Genomic DNA, 21,547 nt, shown 5'->3' with positions numbered 1-21,547 from the left:
CAAAGCCTTCCTGACAAACACCACCTGGCCTTGTCTGTGCCCTTCAAGGCCTCCAAACCGCAGTGCTGCAGACGGTGGGGACCAAGGTCCAGCAGAACCGAGAAGAACATGTCAGGCACAAATGCAACCGACCTTGTAACTCCATCCTGTCTCAGGACTCGCTTCACTAAGGGCACCCAGGCCTGATTCACATTAAATACCTTGTTTCACCCAAACCAAATGCCCGCTCAGACTTGCAAAGACCACATGTCAGAATCGCTCTCCTCTCAACAACCCTACAGAGGAGGCAAAAATGATCTTGGCTTCAAGCTCCTTAAGGACAGGGTCTGTGTCTGAGCTTACATCTGGCAGGGGAGACAAAGAACCATAAAACAAAAGCAGCAGCACTAAGGGGAGCAAGGGAAGGAACGATAAATCGTGCTTGGAGGAGGTGACGTCAGAGGTGGACCTCCAAGACCAAGAAAGAGCTTGCCGGGACAAAAGGAAAAGCAGCCCAGCGGGCAGAGTGGTGAAGGGGGTGGAGGGTGTGGCCCCAGGGGAACGGCGAGTGGTGGGCACAGCTGGGGCATGGGCGGTGGGCTGAGGATGAGGCTGCAGAGGTTGGATGGGCCAGGTTGGGAAGTGCCTTGAAACCCACACACTACACAGCGCTTTGCACGGGAGCAAGTGGTCGGCCCTCAGTTGCTAAGTGACTGGATAAACAGATAAATATATGGCGGTGGAGGACATGGAATGACTGAATTCACGGCAGCAACAGAGCATGTATGTCGGAAGCCCCATCACAGGCACCGTCAGGGCCTTGCCTTAATGGATCAGAAGGGAGAGAACTCCCAGAAATGCACCCTGGGATGGGCAGGACTCAGCTCTTGATTATCCTCAAAAGTGAGGCTCCAGCCCAGCCCTAGAGAGACTCACCTCCCAGCGGGCTCCATCCAGGACAGGGGAGAGCATGCCCACATCCAGCAGGTGCTCCGAGATCCGGCTGTGGAAACCGAAGTCCTGGAGATGGTAGGGACGGGGAGGTCAGCTCTCCTCTGTCACGCTCAGCGCCCACCAGGGATACAGGGCCTCTCCTCCACCCCCACCTTCCAGAAAGACGCCTACTACATGCCAGGCACTGTACCAAGCACCCCGACAGCTACTCATTAATTTCACCTTCAAAATTAACACTGCGACTGGATGGAAAGGTATGTGGCAAAGCAGGTACGGTAAACTGTTCACTGTAGACTCCAGGTGGTGAGAATGAGGCTATTCGCTGTAAAAGTCTTTTAATTTTTCAGTATGTTTGAAATTTTTCATAATCAAATTACAGGGAAAAAAGTAACCCTATGAGACTGATCCTCTTATTCTTATCTCACAGAGGAAGCAGTTTGAGAGCCCAAGTAATTTATCCAAGGTCACGCATCTGGTAAGCAATAGGGCTGGGGGTCAGAAGTGCCCTGGGCCGACTCCAAAGCCCAAGCTCTTTGTGTGACATGTGCTGCAAAGCATGTCACTTTCCAGGTGTCTCTCCCTCCTGGTGCCCAACCAGGAGGCCAAAGTGCCCAGAAGCCCTGTGGGCAGCTTGGACACCAGGGCCTGCCAGGCTCCACCCAGCTGGTTCCTTCCCCTTCCCATACAGGTGTCCCTCTGGACAATGGGGATGAATTAGGGCCACTTCCTCCACCAGCTTCTCTTTGGGACGGGCAGCAAGTGCCCACACAGGTGCCAGCTCCCCGCAGCCCTTTGGCTGCCGCAGAGCCACGAGCCCGCCCCCTCCGAGCCCAAGATCGTCACTGGGCTAGGTGACGGACGGCTACCTGACAGCACGCTAACAGGGACAGTTCTGTCATCAGCCCTGATAAATGCAGGCGCGCCCAGCCAAGGTCTGGTCCTGCTGTCTGTGGCTTCCTCCACCCACTCCCGTAGAGAAGAAAAATGCCGATGGGCAGCCCGTTCCTCCACACAGTGGCTCCTTCAGCAGGGCCGGGGTCCTTGCTTCAGAGAGTTCTGGGACACAGTGATTCTTCATGACGGTTTGTGCCAACAAGGACTTTGCCTCCCGTTCCTAGCTTGTGGGTTTTCTTTGCTGATGACATTTCCCTTTCAGCGTGAGTTCTACTCCACTCAATGCAGCTGCCATCTGGTTCCTAAGCCCATGGCTCAGTGAGGGGCTTGAGCGCACAGCCTCCTAATTCCTCTGCACCCCCTCGTATCATTACTGTTCATCCCTGACCCTCTCCCACTAATCCCTTCCCTTTGATCTGCCTCCTCCGAACAGATGGAGTGTGGTTTCTGGAAAAAGTGCTCTGCCAGAAAGCACCCCGAACTCCTCCCCATAGATAACAAACCTGGCAAGTGACGCCAGGCTACAGCAGGCTGCGTGGAAGCGCTGGGACAAAGAAACCATGGATGCTGGCATTCCAGGACAAAGTCGTAACTTGGGAAATGATACCACACCACAGCATCCTTCCTGGTCAGAGCCTGAGAGCCTGAGGACTGGTCCTCACCATGGCTCAGTGATTCCATAAACACACAGTCTCTAACCTCCTAGGTTCATGTAATGCTCCTGCTAGAGCCCAGAGGCAATGACCTCATATGATCTCACAGGCAATTCACACAGCAGTAATAGTAATAACAGCTATGTTTGTTTAATGTTTATATGCTAATGTTTTATACTCTTTACACCACTTTCTTCTCACAACAAACCTATAAAGTAGGTAGTGTTATCCTTAGTACGCAGGGCTGAGAAAATGGAGTTAGACAAGACCCAAGTTTGAGTCCTAACTTCCCCACTTACAAGCTGTGAGATGCTCAGCGAATCACTCAAACACGGGACCTCGCAAACCCATGCTCTTCACCACCACTCTGCTGCCCCCCATCTCAGACTCACCAGGCCAAGAAAGGACTTGGGGTCAGAAGCAGTGGAGTCTGAGGGCTGTAGTTCCTTCATGTGTTCACTGATCTCTGACTCCTGGGGAGACAGACCCACAGAGAAGTCACCAGAGCAGAGGACAGAGGGTCGTGATCACTATCCACGGTGCCAGTACAGGGCTGAACCCAAACCGAAATCCACCTCTTCTGGAAAACCTGGAAGAGGCCTGTGGACCCTCCCATTCTCTCTGGACCCCTGCCCCCGGCCCCCTCAGGCTGGGCAGGGCAACACTCTTTACACTTGGAAGGAGGGCCAAGTGAAGCAGAGTGGGAGATGGTTAGAAAGTCGGCAGTGGGGAAGTTTGATGGGATCCTAGGAAAACAAGATGAGAGTATCTTTTCCAGGAAGTAGCTAAAAGCTCTTTAAATGAATTCCCTCACCATCCACCTGGAGGAAGGGCGGGACTAAGGGCTGGAAAATAAAGATGCCAAATGTTCTCACAGCTGGGTCCTACTTCTATCCATCCGAGTCACTGGCCTGATCTTACCAAGCAAGACTCCCGTGTCTTGGGTTGTTCAAAGGAGCCAGAGAGACCAATGAAGAGTCTTCTTGTACCCTAACTGACCAATGCCGGGGCAGGACACTCCCAAACGTCCCCCCCCACTCCCCTCAACAGGCTCCTCTCTCTGCAGGAACACAGGCTGCAACCATGACTCACCCCAAACTGATGTCAAGAAGTAGGAGGGGGAGGCAGGAAATGGCAAGAGGAAGTAAGTGGGAGACCAGAGGAATAGGAATACCCCAGGAGGTGCCAACGGAAAAGCAATTTTCTGCTCTGAATTTCTAGTGCCAGCAGGTTTGGAGTTTCATTCAGGATTTTACTGCCTGCTGGGTCTGGGCATATTTGTCACAATTAAGAGTTCTGGCTGATGTTGCCGACCCATTGCCGGGCCTGCAAATGCAGCTCCTGACTCAGTAATAAAGATGAAGGAAGAGCAACGTGCACAGGGCATGAGAGAGCAGCAGAGGGCTGCAGCCAGCAACTGCCCACGGGACAAGGTGACTTACTTCGCTCGCCTCTGATCTGCTCTCTTTCGGGACGGAAGCCTCCTTCTTTGGCTCCTTTGCTGCCTCTTCCTGCAGGGAACCCTCCTCTCTTGCATCCACCGGGTCCTCTGGTGCCTCTTTTTTATTGGCTTTGGCAGGCTGATCGCCCGCGGGGTCACCTCCGGGGTCCGCCACACTCCTGGACATCCCGGGATCATTCTTCTCATTCTTTTCTTTTTCTGGGAGCCAACTTGCCCCTGTTCCCTGTTGCCCTTGGCCATCGGCACTGCTCAGGCTGCTATCTGCACCTCGGCCGAAGAGCTTGCCAGGAGTAGGGGGGCTGGCAGCATCGGAATCCAGAGAAGTGTCCTTCTTCTCCTCTGGCTGGCTTGTTCTTGGAGATTCCTAGGGAGCAGAAGACCGTGTCAGAAAGGAAGACGTCAGGAATTAATAAAAGGGTTTAGAGACTTGCTACAAGACGCAGCTGCCATTCCTTGATGCCTACAGTTCTGAAACCAATGGCTATCCCACACCTCAAAAGCATTTAAAAACACAGGTTCCTGGCTCCAGCCCAGCTCCACTGACTCTGAAATTCTATGGTGATCTGAACACACCCAACCTGACCCCCGTCCACTGAGGAGCTTGGAATCCAGTGCACTGCACTATACAACTCTGTCACCACCCATCACTTTCTCGAGTGATAAATCTGGCTCATTCCAGCCCCATTAGATGGCAGGCTCAGAAGTCAATATTTGTTTACGAGGATGATGACGGAGAACCGCATGAGAGAAAAGTACCAAAGTCTAGAGTTTTCATTTTTAAAAGGCAGCAGGGAGGAAATATCAGGAGGGTACACTTCTTGCACAGCAATGAGGGTAGCTCTCTCCCTATAGCCTCAGGGGGCTGCATAAGCAGCCCTGGAGCCAGGCTCCTCTGTCGGAGGACCATCAAGTGAGTCCTCTGGGCAGCAGGTGCCAGATGGGGTGAGGTGTGTAGAAGATCAATTGGGGGAAATGCCCATGAGGATACGGGAGGTGGGGAGAGGCTTGGGAACGCAGGTCTGAGACCTGTGACATGCGAGAGGGAAGGAGGGGGCTTGAGTAGGAGAGTCTCAGGCCACAGCACAGTTCTGAAAGGGTCTCGGCCCCATGGACAGTCCTGCAGCCGTCATGCAGAAATGGCCCTGCTCCAGGGCCCGTTGCACCCCATCAATTCCATCAACAAGCCCGGCCTTGGCACGAGCCGGGGTGGATCAAAGGTTCAGCAGCTGCAGGCCGTTAATCCCCCAAGGTCCCCTCTGCAGGGTCTCTTGAAAGGAGATGGGAGCAGGCCACCTCTACAGCTGCCCACCCTGCTCCTCGTTCACGAACCCCATGGTAAAGACCAGGAGAAACCTTTAGAGCTCCCACAAGAGAAAAAGGAACTCCTCCCTTGGAAATACAGCCTGCGATCTCTCCTAGGCTCAAGCAGAGAAGCCTTCTTCCCAGAAAACACCTGTCCTAAACCTGGGCTGCCAGCATGGACAACTTCTTGGCAGGGATTTTTGAGACTTCCTGAAGCCTGACCCTGGACACTCCAACAAGAAGCGTGATGACTAGAGTCCAGAGGGCCAAGGAAAAGCCCCAAACACGCCATTCACCATGCTGTCTGCTTGTTAAAGGACCCACAGAACCCAAGGCCATGACCATCCACTGCAGGTCTGGCAGCCGACTGACAAGCCCACCCAGACTTTCCAAGGATGGTTAAGAGAGGCAGGAAAGCAGACCACTTCAGAGCCCGACTTCGGAGACAGAACATCCAGGTTCAAATCTTGGCTCCGTGCTTACAGGGACCCTAGGCCAACTGTTTAACTTCTCTGGGCCTCAGTTTCTTCCTCTAAAATACGGGGGTATGGGCCTATCTCATAAGATTGTTGGAAAGATTAAATAAGTTAACACTCATCGAGTGAGTAAAGAACAGAGAACCGCGCCTGGCGCACCGTAAGCGCTCCATAAGCGCTAACTCATGTATTACGATGAGACCCACAAGTTCAGTCACCGAGCACCTTCTATGAGCCAAACCCCACCGTGGCGACCTGAATAGGAAGATAGGTCCGGCCCTCAAGGAATTCAGCTGAGAATGGAGAAAAGTGAAACATCCCAGGTGGCCCTGGCTATGAGCCTTTACTGCCCAGAGCAAAGGGCACCAGACATGGTGGTGACGCTGTGGTCAGTGCCACGCCTGTCCCAGGGAGAAGAGCAGAGGCTGAACAGAGAAGTGGTGGGCTTCCCTCATGCCTTGGCAGCACGAAGGCAGGGTGCCCTCCACGGCTGCCCACCCTCCTGACACCCTAACTTATAGTGTGGAGGAAGTCTTCATGGTCACTGGGTGCAGAGGGGCCAAGATGAGCTCCTCCTCTTTGAGAGGCATCTTCAGGGCGAGGCCAGGTGTCCCCGCAGCAGCCGGCTCTCGGCAGCAGCCAGCACGCAGTGACCAGTCTGTGGGGCTCCTGGATGCCAAGAAGGACGTGGGAGTGTCTCGGGGGGAGTGAGGGGTCTGACTCAGCAAGCACAGCCAAGCCACCCCGGCCGCGCTCATCTCATGATGAAAGAAAGGCAACAGGCCTTGGATTAGGGGGCAGAAGAGGTGTCGGACCACCAGTTCACATCTCCTCACACGGCCCACAGCCCTTCTCACCCAGCCCAGCCCTGCTTGCTCCTCTGAGGTCATCTCCAGACACACACACATCCTGCCTGTGAACAAACATTACACCATCTCCCTGCTCTGCCGTGTGCGTTCTTAATACACACACAATCTACCCTGACAAGCTCCCACTGGTCCTCACGGCATCGCCTCTTCCAGGAAGCCTTCCTGAGATCAGCCTTCCTCATCCTCTTTCACAACAACTACTGTCTTATAACTGCTGACTTCCTTGCCTGTTGCCCTCACCAAATCAGCTCCCTGTTATCCTCAGTGTCTAGTTTCTGGCACATAATAGGTGCTCAGTCAATGCTTGTTGACTGAATATTAAAAGTGATTAAGTGGGGCTTCCCTGGTGGCGCAGTGGTTGAGAGTCCGCCTGCCAATGCAGGGGACACAGGTTCGTGCACAGGTCCGGGAAGATCCCACATGCCGCGGAGCGGCTGGGCCCGTGAGCCATGGCCGCTGAGCCTGCGCGTCCAGAGCCTGTGCTCCGCAACGGGAGAGGCCACAACAGTGAGAGGCCCGTGTACCGCAAAAAAAAAAAAAAAAAAGATTAAGTGGGTCAATGCAGATACAGGAGTTCCTACTCTGTAAAATGGAGATGTGATATCTATTTTACAAAATTATACAAGGATTAGACTATTATTTGTTATAGTGCTTATGAAATGGAAAATAGCTAAACAAATATTAACTATTAATATTCAAGATGACGGAAAAACAAGTAACCTATCAAAAATCAGAAGACACCAGATCCAGGGGGAGATTCCCATTCTTACACATGAAAGAATATGGCCAGACTACAGAATGTCAGGCCCAGGCTATGCCACTCTCAAGCTAAAATTCTTCAAAAGAAAAATGTTCCATGGAGCTTATCCTATTCTGTCTACGTAAATAGTAAAATATTAAAACATGGCTAACATGAAAATAAGTGAACTTGCATTCCCTGCGCCCACATCAACTAACTGCAATGACAGGACAGCCAGGGGGACGTCTTGAGGGGAAGGACAGCAGGGGGAGACTAGGCATTTGTTGTGGATTATCCACAAATGGATGAACGAGAGCTGAGTGTCTGGAAAACCCAGCTGACTCCACGCTCCCCTCCTTTAACTCAGCCCCTGTTCCTCATTCCATCGCGGGGCCCATGGCCTGAGGCCCGGCCCAGGACGCACACCCAGGCCCCTGCGCACAGCCTCCTGCGCCAGTGTTCTGCAGGGCACCCGGGGGATGTACCCACAGCACAGCTCTGCTCTCAGCTCAACCATGCTCACACTCCTTCTGTCTCCTCCTGTCACAGCCCCAGGTCCTTGAGTATAAGGCAAATTCCTGCTGTCTTTTTCCAAAAAGACTTTGCCATCTGCATGAAGAGGGGGGTGCAGGAGAGTGCCTGTACGAACCATTTCATGAATATTTAACATATCCCCCCAAAGCTATGAGGTCTCCCATGCTGCAATCCCCCTGCTGCGGTCCAGAGCACAAAGGCAGGGGCCCTACATTCCACACGGCTCAGGAGGGCGAGAGTGGGAGACAGGGGAGCGGAACACCATGTCCTTGCATTGATCCCGTTCTGGGGAGACCCCCCCCCCCCACCAAGCCAAACACCAGTCGGTTTATTTTCCATGTCTCCTTCCCACCTAGTCGGTCTCTGTTCTTTGCACTGCTCCCCAGTGCTGTTAGCGCTTTCCAATCACACTGACATCATCCTGTTATTTCTAAGCCCAGCTCCCTCCCTCCCCTTTGATCTGCTGATGGTCTTTTCACCAGCACTACAAGGCCATCTGCTGCCTGCTCACCTACCCTTCAGCCTCCCCTCTTGCACTCCCATCCATTCTCAGTGTCTGTTCCAGGAATGTATCCTTTTTGATTCTGTAATAGACTAGAAATGGGTTTAAGTTGAAGGCAGGAGAGGAGGGGGAAGGAGACACAGAGAGAGAGAGAGAGAGAGAGAGAGAAAGAGAAAGAGAGAAAGAGAGAGAGAGAGAGAGTGAGAGGCATTCTTGCCATCCTACTGCCCTCTCATGGAATCATGAGCAAAGTGACTGTTGACAGCGAAACAGGGTAAAACAAACCACAGAATAAGCGCTCCATCTCAGGCTGCCAGGGCTGCCCAAAAGCAGGAAGAGGTGGGCAGCTCAGAGGACCCAAGGTCTATAAACTGGGACAAAAGCCATTTTAAAGGGCATGGTAAGCAGAGGCAGCTTTGTCTGTCCTAAAACCCCCGTTCATCCCCACCACTAACCTTCCCCACCAGGAGAAGCCCCAGTTCCTGCCTGAGGTTAGAACGCAGGAATTCAACACTCCATGTGGCAAAAAGAACTAAATCTGCTGGGATGCTAGAGATGGGGTGGGGGGTGGGGGGAGTGTATTTAACACCTCCCACTGCAGACATTTCTCCCCATCACACTGGGTTGCCTATTTATATTAAAGAGGTTATAAAAAATATATTTAAAAGCTCTACTCCCCCAGAGAAGCATATAAAGATCAGAAGGGAAGCTTTTGAGAATCCAGGACATGTCAAAGAAGAAAATCCCTTTTTTTGTGGACGTTTGTAAACTATTATAGAGGAAAAATTAACTAGCCCAAGTCAAAGCACATCATGATTGATCCACATCGGGATCTTCAATCCACCAGCTGAAGCGGGGATCCAGTGTCCACTCTACCCAGGACCTGGGAAAGCCCAGAGAAGAAAACAGCACAACACGACCTGCCAGGATACCCTCTGGTCCCAGCGTGGCTCATTCATTCACTCACCTATTCATCCACTCAATCGCTCAGCAAAACATACCCGCGCACTTTCTAAGTTCCAGGGAGCAGGCCAGGTTCCAGACACACACACGTGAACAGGGCACAATCCCTACTCTCAGTTTGCTCAGTCTTGTGGAGACTACCCTCTTTCTCCAAAAGCCAGCGAGTCCTCCTGACACCCCATTCCTACTCATGGACATCCTTCCAGGCTCAAAACCTGAGCCACTGATTCCATCAGCATCATAAGGTCTTAATGGCAGATGAGAAGAAATAAAGTTATCATTTCAGGGAACCAGAAACAGAAGGCTTTGGATTTAATGCAAACAGACCAGGCCCCATTCAGAAGGAAGTGTCAGAGTAGAGCCAGATCAGGTTGATGACACTCAGAAAACGTGTCACGTGGCAGAAAGCATCAAAGTCACAATCAAAACATATCTGACTGTGCAGAGCCGAAAACAGGGACCGTTTCTGAGGCTACAGAGTGAGCCTAAGTATAGCATGGGGCCTGCCCAATGGCTAGAGCTGCGTCAGCTGGGAGAGCCCACCTACACCTAGGTGTCAGCCAGCATTCTCAACCTCAGCCCACCTGGGACCTTCCCCCTAGCTCTCAAGGTGAGCTGAAGACCAAGGAGTAAGAGTCAGAAACAATAAGACCGTGGAAAGGGATGATAAGGACATAACTAAAAGATAATAAGGAAACATTTAAATCCATGATACGGGCACTGCTGTTTCACTGGTCAGTTTTGTGGTCATTCTAATAAATGTGAGTGATCTCTTTCAGTTCAAAGTCTTTAAAAGAATTTTCTATTTTGTGAAAAGTTTAACTGACCTTGCAATCAATATTTCAATGTCTGGGGAAATCTGAGTTGTTGACTTCATGATTTATTGGTTGTGTGAATACTTTGGACATATTTAGAGAAAGCTTAATTGTTAAAAATTAATAAATTAGACAATAGACCGAGAACAAATAGTAGGGAATGTTCTTTTTCAAGTAGAAGAATGTACTGGGGTTTTTTAGTTAGTACGACGACATGATGAGTTTCAGGCTTTGTTTGTTTGAAAGAACATTCTGGGACTTCCCTCGTGGAGCAGTGGTTAAGAATCCTCCTGCCAATGCAGGGGACACGGGTTCGAGCCCTGGTCTGGGAAGATCCCACATGCCGCGGAGCAACTAAGCCCATACGCCACAACTGCTGAGCCTGCGCTCTAGAGCCTGCGAGCCACAACTACTGAGCCCGCGTGCCGCAACTACTGAAGCCCGCGCGCCTAGAGCCCGTGCTCTGCAACAAGAGAAGCCACCATAATGAGAAGCCCGCGCACTGCAACGAAGAGTAGCCCCCGCTCCCCCGCTCACCGCAACTAAAGAAAAGCCCGCGTAGCAACAAAGGCCCAACCCAGCCAAAAATGGATGGAAGGAAGGAAGGAAGGAAGGGAGGGAGGGTGGGAGGAAGGGTGGAAGGGAGGGAGGGTGGGAGGGAGGGAAGGAGGGAAGGAAGGAAGGAAGGAAGGAAGGAAGGAAGGAAGGAAGGAAGGAAGGAAGGAAGGAAGGAAGGAAGGAAGGGACATTCTGGTGGGAGTGGAGGACAGACCAGGGAAAGAGATGAGAAGCAGCAGGACTGCTGGGGGGATTTTCCGGAAGCTAGTTCCATCCATATTCTGCATTTCCCAGGCCTCATGCCTTTGCTCAAGCTGTCCACCTGCCTAAAACATCCCTTCCACCCCCACATCTAAAACCTCCCTACTCTTCAAGACCGGGGTCAAATGTTGTCTCATCCAAGTTCTCCCTCATCTCTGGGCAGGTAATTTCTCTGCCCTCAGAACTCCTCCAAAGAGTGTACCTGTGCTCGAGCTCTTTATACACCTGGCCCTGCTTTACAGTTTCCTAAATATTCATTTATTCAACGTGTACTAAGCGCTCACTAAGCACAGAGTGCCCAGCATCCTTTCTCTCCAACTGCACACTCCCAGAGGCCCGCCCAGGCCACTCCTTACCCGTGCTGGGATCGACCACGGCACAGCTGCCGCCACACAGCCAGCATTCGACAAATGCTAAGCATCTGGACAGCATTACACCTCTGTTCAAAACCTCCCATGGCTCCCAATGCCGGTGTAACCCAGTCCCAACTTCTCAGCTGGCACTCAGGTCCTCCACGACCCAGCCCAACCTACCTCCACAGCCCCATTTCCCACTCCTCTCCCACACGCGCCCTGGGCTCCAGGCAGGAGACACCCTCGTGCTCCGCTCCTGTGCAGTGCCCTGCAGCTGGAGCTCTCCCTCACCACTCGCCTCTGCTCGTCCGGTCCCACCCACCGTCCTTCCTGGCTCACCTCAAATGTCAGATTCTCAATAAGGCCTTTCAAACGGACAGGAGACCCCGACTTCTCCCCAGCCACAACACTGTTTTACCACCCTGACGGCGGCCCTGCATTCCACTCCGAGTCCCAGCTACGTAAGTCTCTCTTTTATGAGACTGTAAACTCTTCGAGGGCAGGGACCACAGCTTACTGAGGTGTGTGTGGCCAATAGCACCTAGCAAAGTGCCTCATGTAGAAACATTCAATAAACGGTGGTTATCTGAGAAATGAGTGAATGGATGAATTCCTTTCCACGCTTGTGCTTCCCCAAACCCCAGAAATCCCATCTGGACAGGACTGGGACAAAATGGTACTCTTTCCAAACAAGTCTCCTACAAGGAGGAAGGCTGAAGAAGGGAGGAGGGCGACTTCCTTGGCGGTCCAGTTGTTGAGACTATGCGCTCCCAATGCAGGCGGCCTGGGTTCGATCCCTGGGTCAGGGAACTAGATCCTGCATGCTGCAACTAAAGATCCCGCATGCCGCAACTAAGACCCGGCGCAGCCAAATAGATAAATAAATATTTTTTTAAAAAAAAGAAAGGAAGGAGGGACCTGCCAGGCTGAGGCATCTGCCTGCAGGGGCTTCAGGCTCTTACCTCATACTCGAAGTCACCCCCCAGTGCCCCGATGTCCAGGTGCAGGTTCTTAAGAAGCTCACTTGAGCTTCGGACACTCTGAAAATGAAAACGATGGCAAGGAAACTGGTCAGCCCAGGGGGCCGAGAAGCCCCTCACTGGTTATACTTTCTGGGTCAGACCCAGCAGGTATACAGACTGAGCAAGGAATGAAGCTGTGGGCTGGAAAATCATTTTCACTTATTTTCAAAGTAGCACAGAGGTTAGCCCAAAGGTAAAGACAGCTCAGCTCAACTATCCACCAGCAGATGAACGGCTAGACAAAATATGGTATATTCATACAATGGAATATTATCCAGCCACATGTGCTATATAACATGGATGAACCTTGAAAACATTATGCGACATAAAAGGACAAAGACAGTATGATTCCACTTATATGAAATGTCTAGAATAGGCAAATTCACAGAGACAGAGAGTAGATCAGGGACTGGGGAGAGGGGAGGATCCAGAGCTTTGTTTAAAGGGTACAGAGATTATGGGATTATGAACAAGTTCTGGAGATGGATAGTGGTGATGACTGTACAACACTGTGAAGGTAGTTAAGGTCACTGAACTGTACGCTTAAAAGTGGTTAACATGGTAGACATATTTGACCACAATTTTTAAAAAAAAATTTTTTTTTCATAGCACAGAGGGTTTCCAGGCCAAGAAAAGGATTCATTCTTACCTGGTTGTCACTCTCCGCCTCATCCTCCTCATTGGTCTCCTCTCCTAAAGCCAAGAGGCTGAGAGCATTCTTGTCCTCATGGATGGAGCCCAGGAGACCCTTTGTATACGCAGAAGTCTTGAGACCCTGTGAAGGCTCCAAAATAGAGAAGGAAAACCAAGGCACTTACGGGGAAGACCCTCAGCTGCCTTCTCCTCTCTCTTTCTGTTCAGATGGCTCCCAGAGCAAGCCCACCACCTCCAGGAAGCTGACCCCAGCAGCTCCAGCTCACGGATCCCTCCCTGTCCAACTCCTGCTGCCCTGGCTGCAGGGACTGGGAAATCACCACTGCAGTCCCTACGCCCTGGGTCCATCCTCCACCACCCAGAGCCCCTGTTCAGCATCCTCCAGGTGTGACTCACCTTCCCCACTAGATTATGAGCATTAAGGACTCAGCCCATGCCCTCTATTTCTCATCCATGGGTCACGGTTCCTAGCATGGAACATGGAGGCCCCACAGTAACTACACTGAACACAAGAAGAAGCATTTACCATTGAGAGTTCTCCATGCTGACCAGACTCCACCGAGCTCCCCAGGCTCACGCTTTGAGATCCACGAAGAGCAGAGGGCGGGGCATCCACCAGGCCCCTTAACGGGGCCAGACCCCCGAGAGGAATGTGGATGGGGGCTAACGGGGAGCCCAGGGCCTGGGCAACAGAAAACATCCTGTTACAAACCCAAGAAACCACAGGGCTCTGAGAGTGTGGAGATGGATATAAAAATAAAACATCTAAATCCTGCCCGCTCAAATTTAAACCGCCTCCGTTCGGAGGCTGCTAATGAAACACAACATCCAGAAATTACCATCGTGCCAGCCGTGTGAGAATCACGGGCTGGCTTCCTGATTCTCGTAACTCTGGGCCTGTCTCTCAGCAAATGGTTCTTTCACATCTGGCAGATGCTGCAGAGGACTCTGCTCTCCCTCCGAAGCCACAGAGGAAGTTGGGGGGTTGGGGGGAGAAGAGACAAAAGCCTCATCTACCAGCATGAGAAGTCTCAATAGATAAAGTTGAAAACGGATGAATCAAGAAAAAGCAGTCTAAGCATATTATTTACAAATATGGAAGCAAACACTGGAAGAGAGCCGTTGCCTCTGGGGAGGGGTACCCACACCTGAGAACTGCTATATTTCGTTCTATGCCTTTTGGCTCGACTTGACATTGTTTAATAACATGGGCATGTATTACTTCCATTAAAATAAATATTAACTATGAAAAATACACATGAGCAACAAAAGAACTCTCTTTCCGCTCTCCACTGATGAGGAAAGGGGCTGGGGGGAGCCTCGCCAGAGGACTGTGCAGGCCCCTCCTTTGCCCTGTTCTTGGGATGGCCAAACGAAGGCTTTGTACCAGTGAGGACTGGGGAGAGAAACCAACTGGGTGGCAGAATTTGTGAGACGTTGGGTCGCTCACGGACTCTTGGATTCTCAGTTTACTCATCTGCAAGACAGAGATGATGTGTGTCTTGCTACTTAAGAATGTTTGTTGAGAAATTCAAATGAGATACTGACAGCAAGGAGCATGTGTGCGTGGCCCAGGGCTACACCAGCGCTGTGGAATTGCTATCATTACAGGGATTCACATCACAAGAGTCTGGGCTTAGAAGCCGAGGCAGGATAGCATTCTGGGGACAGTTTACAAACAGCTCTTTAAATATCCTCAAATTTAAATTGTATATAAAACAACACAAAAATTCCATTCCTTTCTAATTCCATGGGGACTGAAGAGAGAAAGGGGAACCTGAGGCGGTCAGGCAGAGTTCAGGTGGCCCATCTTCTCACCCGCAGCTGGGCCTGGGGCCAGACCATCGGGTGGGCTCTGAACACGACCCATTTCTGCATGGGAAGGGCATCAGATGCTTATCTGAAAGGTGACACGAGACCCCCTCCCAAACCTTTGTAGGTTCCCAGTCACCTGGCCTGTTGCAGGGTATCTTCGTTAGGCAGAAAAGGAGCTGATAATAAAAAAATTGGCCAACTTTGCCTGAGCCCTGGGCACCGGGGTAAGCACCTGTCTCATTTCACTGTCAAAACCATCTGAGGCCACAGTCCCCACAAGAGCAAACGGAGACTGGTGAGGTCAAGACCCCTGCCCCAAATCATAGGGCCTGCAATGAGGGCAGACGTGGGACCGGAACGCAGGGCAATCTCTAAGCCAGTATTGTACACTGCCTCCTGGCTATGGCAGAAAAGGAGCCCAGGAAATCCGCTCTGAGGTGAACTGTTAGCAAACCCAGCCTGCTCCCCGCAGCCAGCCCAGTGGATCAGCGAGTAAAATTCTTCCCATACTATATTTATGGAATATTACAGACTCCTAACATGGCTAATTTGCTAACGTGCTGGGGGCCTGAGGGAGGGAGACAGACCCGCTGAGGGCTTTGTTCTCCCAGGCCTTTACCAAATCAGCGGTTAGTAGGGAAATTATACATCCCTGGCTCCTAGCTGATCACGCATTATGGGCTGTGCGTGGCGTTGTCCTTCAGAGAGGATAAACTTGCTGCCATTGGGCTAATTAAAACTGTCAGGATAATCTGCAGCTTATCTGATATTTATAGTGCTACAGTAGTTATTAGAGCTAACAGAGAACCAGGGCACGCCAGCAATTAGGAACCGAGGTAACAACTGGGTAAAGCCACTGGGCAACAGCCAAAGAATAGCCGGGGAAATGCAGATCGACCCCCGCGGTGGTCTGGGATCCAATCTGACTTCTGAATGAAGCTAGTGGTGACTCTTTAAAGGGAAAAGGAGTTGGAATGACAGGGCAAGCACAACCCTTTGGTAGATCCCAAGAGGGGAGGAAGTGAAGGATCACGTGGTCAGCACAAGCCTGACACAGATTATTCACATGGTTCTGGAAACGCTGGGAAGCAAGGAGCAGAAGCAGCTCACTGAACGGCAGAGAGAGCCTGGGCTTCAGCCTCTCATGACAGTGTTAACTCTAGTTCTGTGTGATTCCCAGAAGGGACTAAGTTCAGAGGCTGGGGGTAGGGTGTCTACTTGGGAGGACCTCTTCATAACCAGCTGATGGGGAATGCTTCCCAAATCCTGGGACAGTACCTGTATCTTGCATGAGTGCCAGGATAAGTGCCACCTTGCTCACCCTCAAAACTGAGCATCGTCAGAGCATGTGAACCACCCACGAAGTACAGTTAGGTCAAGGGAAGGGAAGTCTAGATACCCTCAGCCCCTATCTTGCAGGTGATGGGGCAGAAGAAACAGGAACTGCATGTCATCCCACAAGATGGCCATCCTGGGTGGTTAAGGGATCAATAGTTACCAAGGGAGGACAGATAACAGGAAAGCAGACCTGCTGGCTGTGTTAGGGTGTCAGCTCAACCTGCTCCCTCCCTGCCGAGTTCACTGAGCCTGAAGGCCGTGCTCTCTAAGAAGCCTACCTGGTTGAGAAGCTGCATCTTGCCTGGCTCTGTAGCAAGCCCTCTGCTGGAACTCAGCTTGACCAGCCCCTGCCTGAGGGGGCTGCTGCTTGGCTGGAAACGAGCTTGCTGAGAGGCCTCCTGCCCAGCCGGGGCGCCGGCCACCTTCTGAGGATGCTCCCGCGTCTCTGGCCCCCAAGACAGAAACTGGGAGCTCATGGCTCTGATGGCCTCGTGCTCGCCCTCACTAGACATCCTGGAAGACTCAGCTGCCAGGCGGCAGACCACGCTGGCAAGGTCTCTGCACGGCCTGTCCCGCGCGCTCTCGGGCGGCCCCGGGCCCTCCAGCCGCCTGGAGAGCTTGAACATCTGCAGGATGTGCTGGTAGAACCTCTGGTCCTCAGAGTAGTCTTCACTCTCTGACTGCTCCTCGGCAGAGCTCTGCATGTGGGACAACTGGGGCGCCAGGAAGGGGCTGGGGTGCTGCTCGCTGGGTCCGGGGCCTGACTGACCCGCACCCCGCTCAGATCCCCGTGAGCTCTGCAGGTCCCACGGGAAGTTGGTCACCTCCCCCAGGACCTCAGAGCCCAGGTGAGAGGCCAGGCTGCTGCTGCTACTCTCCAAGTCAGGCCCAAACCTGCCCAGCCTCCTGTCCTCTGCAGGGGGCTCCAAAGAGCCTGGGGGTGGTGTCTTCTCACTGGCAGGAGACCCTCGAGGGGCCTGCGAGGCGACTGCAGGGGCGCTCTGGGCTGGTTCTGAGACCAGGGTATCGGGGGGTATTAGCAAGAGCCCCTGAGGTGGACCTATGGCTGAGGCCCCTGGAGCCTCAGGGTCTTCGGGCTCTATTTTCTTGCTGCCCCAAGGGGCGTCCTTGTGGACAAGCTTGGAGACCTGTCCCATCCACAATCCCGGGGGCTCTCTCCTCCTCCTGCCCCTGCCCATGCTGCCCTCTTCCCCAGAAACGCCCTGCCAGCTCTGGTCTTCAGCTGGGCTGCTGACTAACAAGAACGGCTTGCTCTTCCTGGCAGGCAGCATGGGGTCAGAAGAACAAAGGGACAGGGAGGGATCCTCCTCAGGGGATGGTGAGGGAATGGGGCTCTGGCCCTTGTCCCCCCCGGGGCCAGTGGAGCTCCGCTTGGCCATGTTATGGCTGTGCTGCTCCCCTTTCAGCTGCAGGCCCTTGAGGGCTTCCAAAAACTTCAAGTGGACCAAGGCCTGGCTCCTGCTCTCTAACGCATCCTGCCCGTTCCGGAAGGGCCTGCTGTGGTCAGGGCCCAAAGCGCCAGGTTTCTGCTGTCTGGTCCTCATTTCCAGCTCTTCTATTTCAGGGTCTGAAAACCCCAGGTAGATTTTCTCTGTCGCCTGCTGGGGCTTCTCCAGACCCTGCTGATCACCTAATTCTGTCCTGCAGTGGGCTGGGGCCCTGCCTAAGATTTTCTCCACGTCGGCAAAGATCTGGTGGGTTCGGGAAGCTTGGCCCTTGAAGAGTGGCTGTAGCTTGCTGGGCAGGGAGCCCGTGAGAGACCTAGGGATGTCAGCCAGCATACGTGGGCTCTTCCCTTTCTTAAAGGAGCCCTCACTTCTAGCCTGCATCTCTTGGTCTAGGTCCAGATCAGCCAGCCCAGGTGCTGAGAGAGGGGATGGGCCACGGAGAAAGGAGGAAGAAGGCAGAAGTCCCTGCTCAGGCTGTGTTTCCTAGATGGGTATATAAACAGGCAGAGAAAACTAAGACAAAGCGCTTCTGATTTCTACTTGCTACTTTAGCCCTTGGCAAACCCTTAGCAGAAACCCACCCTCCGTTTAAAGAAAAACACAAACCCATGAGGGAAGAAAAGCTAAAAACTCCCTGAGCTTTGTTGTTTTCTGGGCCCTAGTTTCCTTATCTATAAAGAGGAGGTTCAATGAGGTCAATGGCTTACAAACCTTGCGCCATGGAACCCACATATTGGTTCCGCCTGGTACCTTGGGGGCTGCTATGGTGGGCATGTGACGGGGAACAGGCATCACCAAGACCCACACCCCCAGGTTCAACCAGAGCAGCTCCACTTCTTCTTTATCCACTGGCCCTCTATGGGAGAACTGATGTGAAGACAGGGTTCCATTGCTAACAAACGTCTGAAAATCACCAACTAGATTACCCCAAAGGTACCATCAAGCTCTCAATTCTGTGATTGGTTAATTTCATAAAATCCACCATCCTTATCAAGGACTATCAGAAAGAGTCTAAGAAGGGAGGAAAGAGGGGAAACATAAGCAGTGAACCGAGCCTTGGGAACCTGGACTAGGTCTTCTACCAAAGGCAAGAGTTGGTACTGCTCAAGAGAGGTCCACACAGTCAGGGAATCTCGGGGTAGACAAAACCATAAAAGATCAACCACATCCTGCATTCACCCTAAACTCCACCCAGCTCTCCTGCAGAGAGCCCAAACCACCTGAGCCCGGTCGCCCACCTGGTCAGGCCTGCCCCTGGACACACTGGTTGGCGCCTGTCCTGAGCCCTAAGATCCAGACTGGCAGCCCAGCGCAGTCCACTTGCCCTCAGCTCCTGAAGCCACAGGAGGAATCCTTTTTAACAGGGAGCTCCAGGAACTCAGTCACACACCCAGAGCTCAGTCTATTACCCAATCCCCCACCCCAGAACCCTCACTTCATTCCCTCTCTCACCTTCAGTCATGCCAGAGCCTGCCCAGATGCCGATTATCATGTAAAATAGTCCGGGGTTAGTGGAAAGCCCATTATACATCTTTTACCTTTCAAACACACGGCATTAGAAAATTCAGCCTCTTTGGAAATTACCTGTTCTCTTTTCTCCACCTGGAAGAATGGACTTGCTGTCTTATTTCTCAGAACCATGATTAGTAATATTGGGGTGGGGGGGAGTAACTGGAGAGCTTGGAAATGATTAAAAGAGCTAAATTCATCAGCAACTATCCAATGTCAGAACTGACACCTTGCAAAAGAAGGAAGATGGAGGAAATCTTCCCTGAGAAGTAAGCACCAGGCACCAGTGGGAAATAAAGACCATAAATAAGAGAGCAAATCAACTCGACCATTAAGAGGGTTGAAAAGGTATTCCCAGCGTTCCCCACTTGGCTAAACTGGGTTCCCAAGTCCCTCCCTCTCCTCAATGTGGCCCACCTGCCTCACACCTGGAGGGACAAATAGAATGATAATGGGAAAGATAACTTTCAACTCTGAGTAAAAAAGCTACTTGGGACCAAGGTGATGACCCTGCAATCAAATGTCAGTTATCCACCATGAACCGAGGACAATGGCAGCAAAGGCCATCCACAGGGCCAGATAAAGCCTCAAGCTTTTCTTTCTGGATCTTGAAGGCACTGACGTTCTGACAACTGAATTATGGCTCATCAGACATCTAGGAATTTGCACCACCGAGACACATGATGAACCCACACGAGGAAAGCCTGGCTCGGAAAGGAGAGGAGAGGCACTCGCTCCTCTGGGTTCTCTGGCCTCCACCAAGTGCTCCCTGGGCCCCAACTCTCCAGAGGGGCAGACGGCGTCACTGCAAAACCCCATCCTCAGCAGGGCACTCCCTCACTCATCCTATTATGTCATATGTGCCTCCCAAGGGGGAAAAAGAAATTGCTTAGAGATAGTAACCACTTCTAGAAGCCTAAAAGGAAAATTTGCCAGAAGACAGGCATAAGTCAGATGAGGCACTATCAGAAAGTTACTATATTACTGTTGTTATTCTTAACCTCCCAGCTGTAAACAGCTAGAGGTTCCCGATATCCCTCAGGTTTCAGGCCTGGCCTCTCTGAGAGCTGGATCCACTGACTCACCAGGGGGCTTTTGGAGGTCTCTTTGTCCTTCTTGTCTTTCTTTTCCTTTTTCTTTTTCTTTTCTTTCTTCTTAACAGCCCCAGGAGTCGACAGTTTCCCCCGCTCTTGGATCACCAAGTTCCGATAGTGCTCATCACAGGGGTGGTCCCACATGGACTGCCCGTTGGCAAAGTTGAAATAGTAAATATCACCTGTGATGTCCTGGCTGGGGATGAGCAGAGGTCACAAGTTAGTCCCTGCTCAGGTCCAAAGCTACACAGGAAAAAAAAAGAAGAAGACAAATGGCAAGGAGGCAGAGAAGAAGGAAGAACTCTGGGGAGAAGGGGAGAGAGAGAAAAGAAGAGAGGAAAGGATTAACACAAAATTGAAGGGTAGGGACTTTCCTTATGGTCCAGTGGTTAAGAATCCGCCTTCCAATGCAGGAGACATGGGTTCGATCCCTGGTCAGGGAACTAAGATCCCACATGCCTCGGGGCAACAAGCCCGCGTGCCGCAACTAGAGAGAAGCCCGTGCGCTGCAACGAAGAGCCCGCACCACAACAAAGACCCAGTGCAGCCAAAATTAAAAAAATAAAAATTGACGGGTACCATTTGGCTAAGAATAAAGAGTTTCCTTAGATAGAAACAAATGATTGGGATACCTAAGGACTTCTCTAGATGGAGACGTTTAATTGTTAAGGTTCCTGAGAATTCATGGTAGACTAGAGTAGGAATAAACTTTGTTTTAGATGGAGAAATACAAACACTATGGTATCATGGAGATAAATTCTGGGATAGAACTTGCTTAATATTTTCATAAATGATCTGAAGAAAAAATATGCGTTGTGATAGCTCTGATTTTGCAAAAGATTCTAAACTCGTAAGAGGTGATAATCCAAGCTAGTGGGGTCAATCAACAATAAAAGAAAATAATGTAGAAGGTAGGTCTCAACAGGAACAAGTCTAAAATAAGCCATTCATCCCACCCACCATTATCAGTAATCCATATATTGCAATATAATCCATATATTGCGATATGAAAGATGCAATACCCAGGAATAAGTCCGAAGTGTGCAAAATATTCATAAAGCTTTATTGAAAATTCAGGGGAAGAAAAAACAATTGGAGAGACACCCAGTGTTCCTGAATAGAAAGATTCAAGTCTGTAAACATGCCATTAATCCTCAAATTAATGTATAAATCCAATACAGTCCCAATCAGGCTCCTTATGAAATCTGACAAGCTCAATCTTAATTCAAATGAAAGAGAAAATATGCAGTAAAACAGGAAAAATATCAGACGTAAAAGATAAAAAGACATACAAATGACCAAGAAGCACATGAGAAGATGCTCAACACCACT

The 21,547-nt window shown here is 51.4% G+C and overlaps 1 protein-coding gene across 17 annotated transcripts in view; it reads right to left on the bottom strand.

Moving 5' to 3' along the window:
• CEP164 (centrosomal protein 164) overlaps positions 1-21,547 on the bottom strand; it is a 70,712-nt gene that overhangs the window by 26,095 nt on the left and 23,070 nt on the right. For 13 of the 17 annotated variants that reach the window (XM_067751134.1, XM_067751139.1, XM_067751138.1 and 10 more), the window contains 7 exons: positions 20,207-20,411; positions 13,517-13,672; positions 12,986-13,120; positions 12,277-12,354; positions 3,923-4,306; positions 2,873-2,953; positions 916-999 (listed from right to left, as the gene is read on the bottom strand). In XM_067751134.1, coding sequence (XP_067607235.1) covers positions 916-999; positions 2,873-2,953; positions 3,923-4,306; positions 12,277-12,354; positions 12,986-13,120; positions 13,517-13,672; positions 20,207-20,411 — 1,123 coding nt within the window. The remainder of the gene's footprint in view (positions 1-915; positions 1,000-2,872; positions 2,954-3,922; positions 4,307-12,276; positions 12,355-12,985; positions 13,121-13,516; positions 13,673-20,206; positions 20,412-21,547) is intronic. The other 4 variants (XM_067751145.1, XM_067751151.1, XM_067751137.1 and 1 more) reach the window with 3 other exon arrangements.

Source organism: Pseudorca crassidens, chromosome 9 (genome assembly GCF_039906515.1).
Source record: "Pseudorca crassidens isolate mPseCra1 chromosome 9, mPseCra1.hap1, whole genome shotgun sequence".
Classification (NCBI taxonomy): domain Eukaryota; kingdom Metazoa; phylum Chordata; class Mammalia; order Artiodactyla; family Delphinidae; genus Pseudorca; species Pseudorca crassidens.
Note: the sequence above shows the minus strand (reverse complement) of the source record. Positions and strands in the feature narration are given on the sequence as shown.